This window comes from Eimeria mitis, genomic scaffold (genome assembly GCF_000499745.2).
Source record: "Eimeria mitis Houghton genomic scaffold, Emh_scaff3236, whole genome shotgun sequence".
NCBI lineage: Eukaryota > Apicomplexa > Conoidasida > Eucoccidiorida > Eimeriidae > Eimeria > Eimeria mitis.
The window spans coordinates 1,533-1,743 of NW_013571574.1; the positions used below are offsets into that span (position 1 = coordinate 1,533).

General features: G+C 60.2%; 1 protein-coding gene across 1 annotated transcript in view; it reads right to left on the bottom strand.

Moving 5' to 3' along the window:
* The window catches only part of EMH_0063690 (uncharacterized protein), a gene marked incomplete at both ends in the record, with an annotated part of 4,432 nt that overhangs the window by 854 nt on the left and 3,367 nt on the right, over nt 1–211 (bottom strand). The window contains one exon of the mRNA XM_013498170.1: nt 1–204. Coding sequence (XP_013353624.1) covers nt 1–204 — 204 coding nt within the window. The remainder of the gene's footprint in view (nt 205–211) is intronic.

Consider the following 211-nt stretch of genomic DNA (forward strand, 5'->3'; position numbering starts at 1 on the left):
GCTGCTGCTGCTGGGGAGGAGGGGACGAGCTGCTGGTGCTGCTGCTGCTGCTGCTGGTGCTGCTGCGTCTGCAGCAGAGGGAGGGGCTTCAGGTGCTGTTGTATTTGGTGCTGCTGCTGTTGCTGCTGTTGCTGTTGCTGCTGCTGTTGCTGCTGCTGCTGGCGTTGCTGCTGCTGCTGCTGCTTCTTCTTTCATCTGTATACACTCTGCG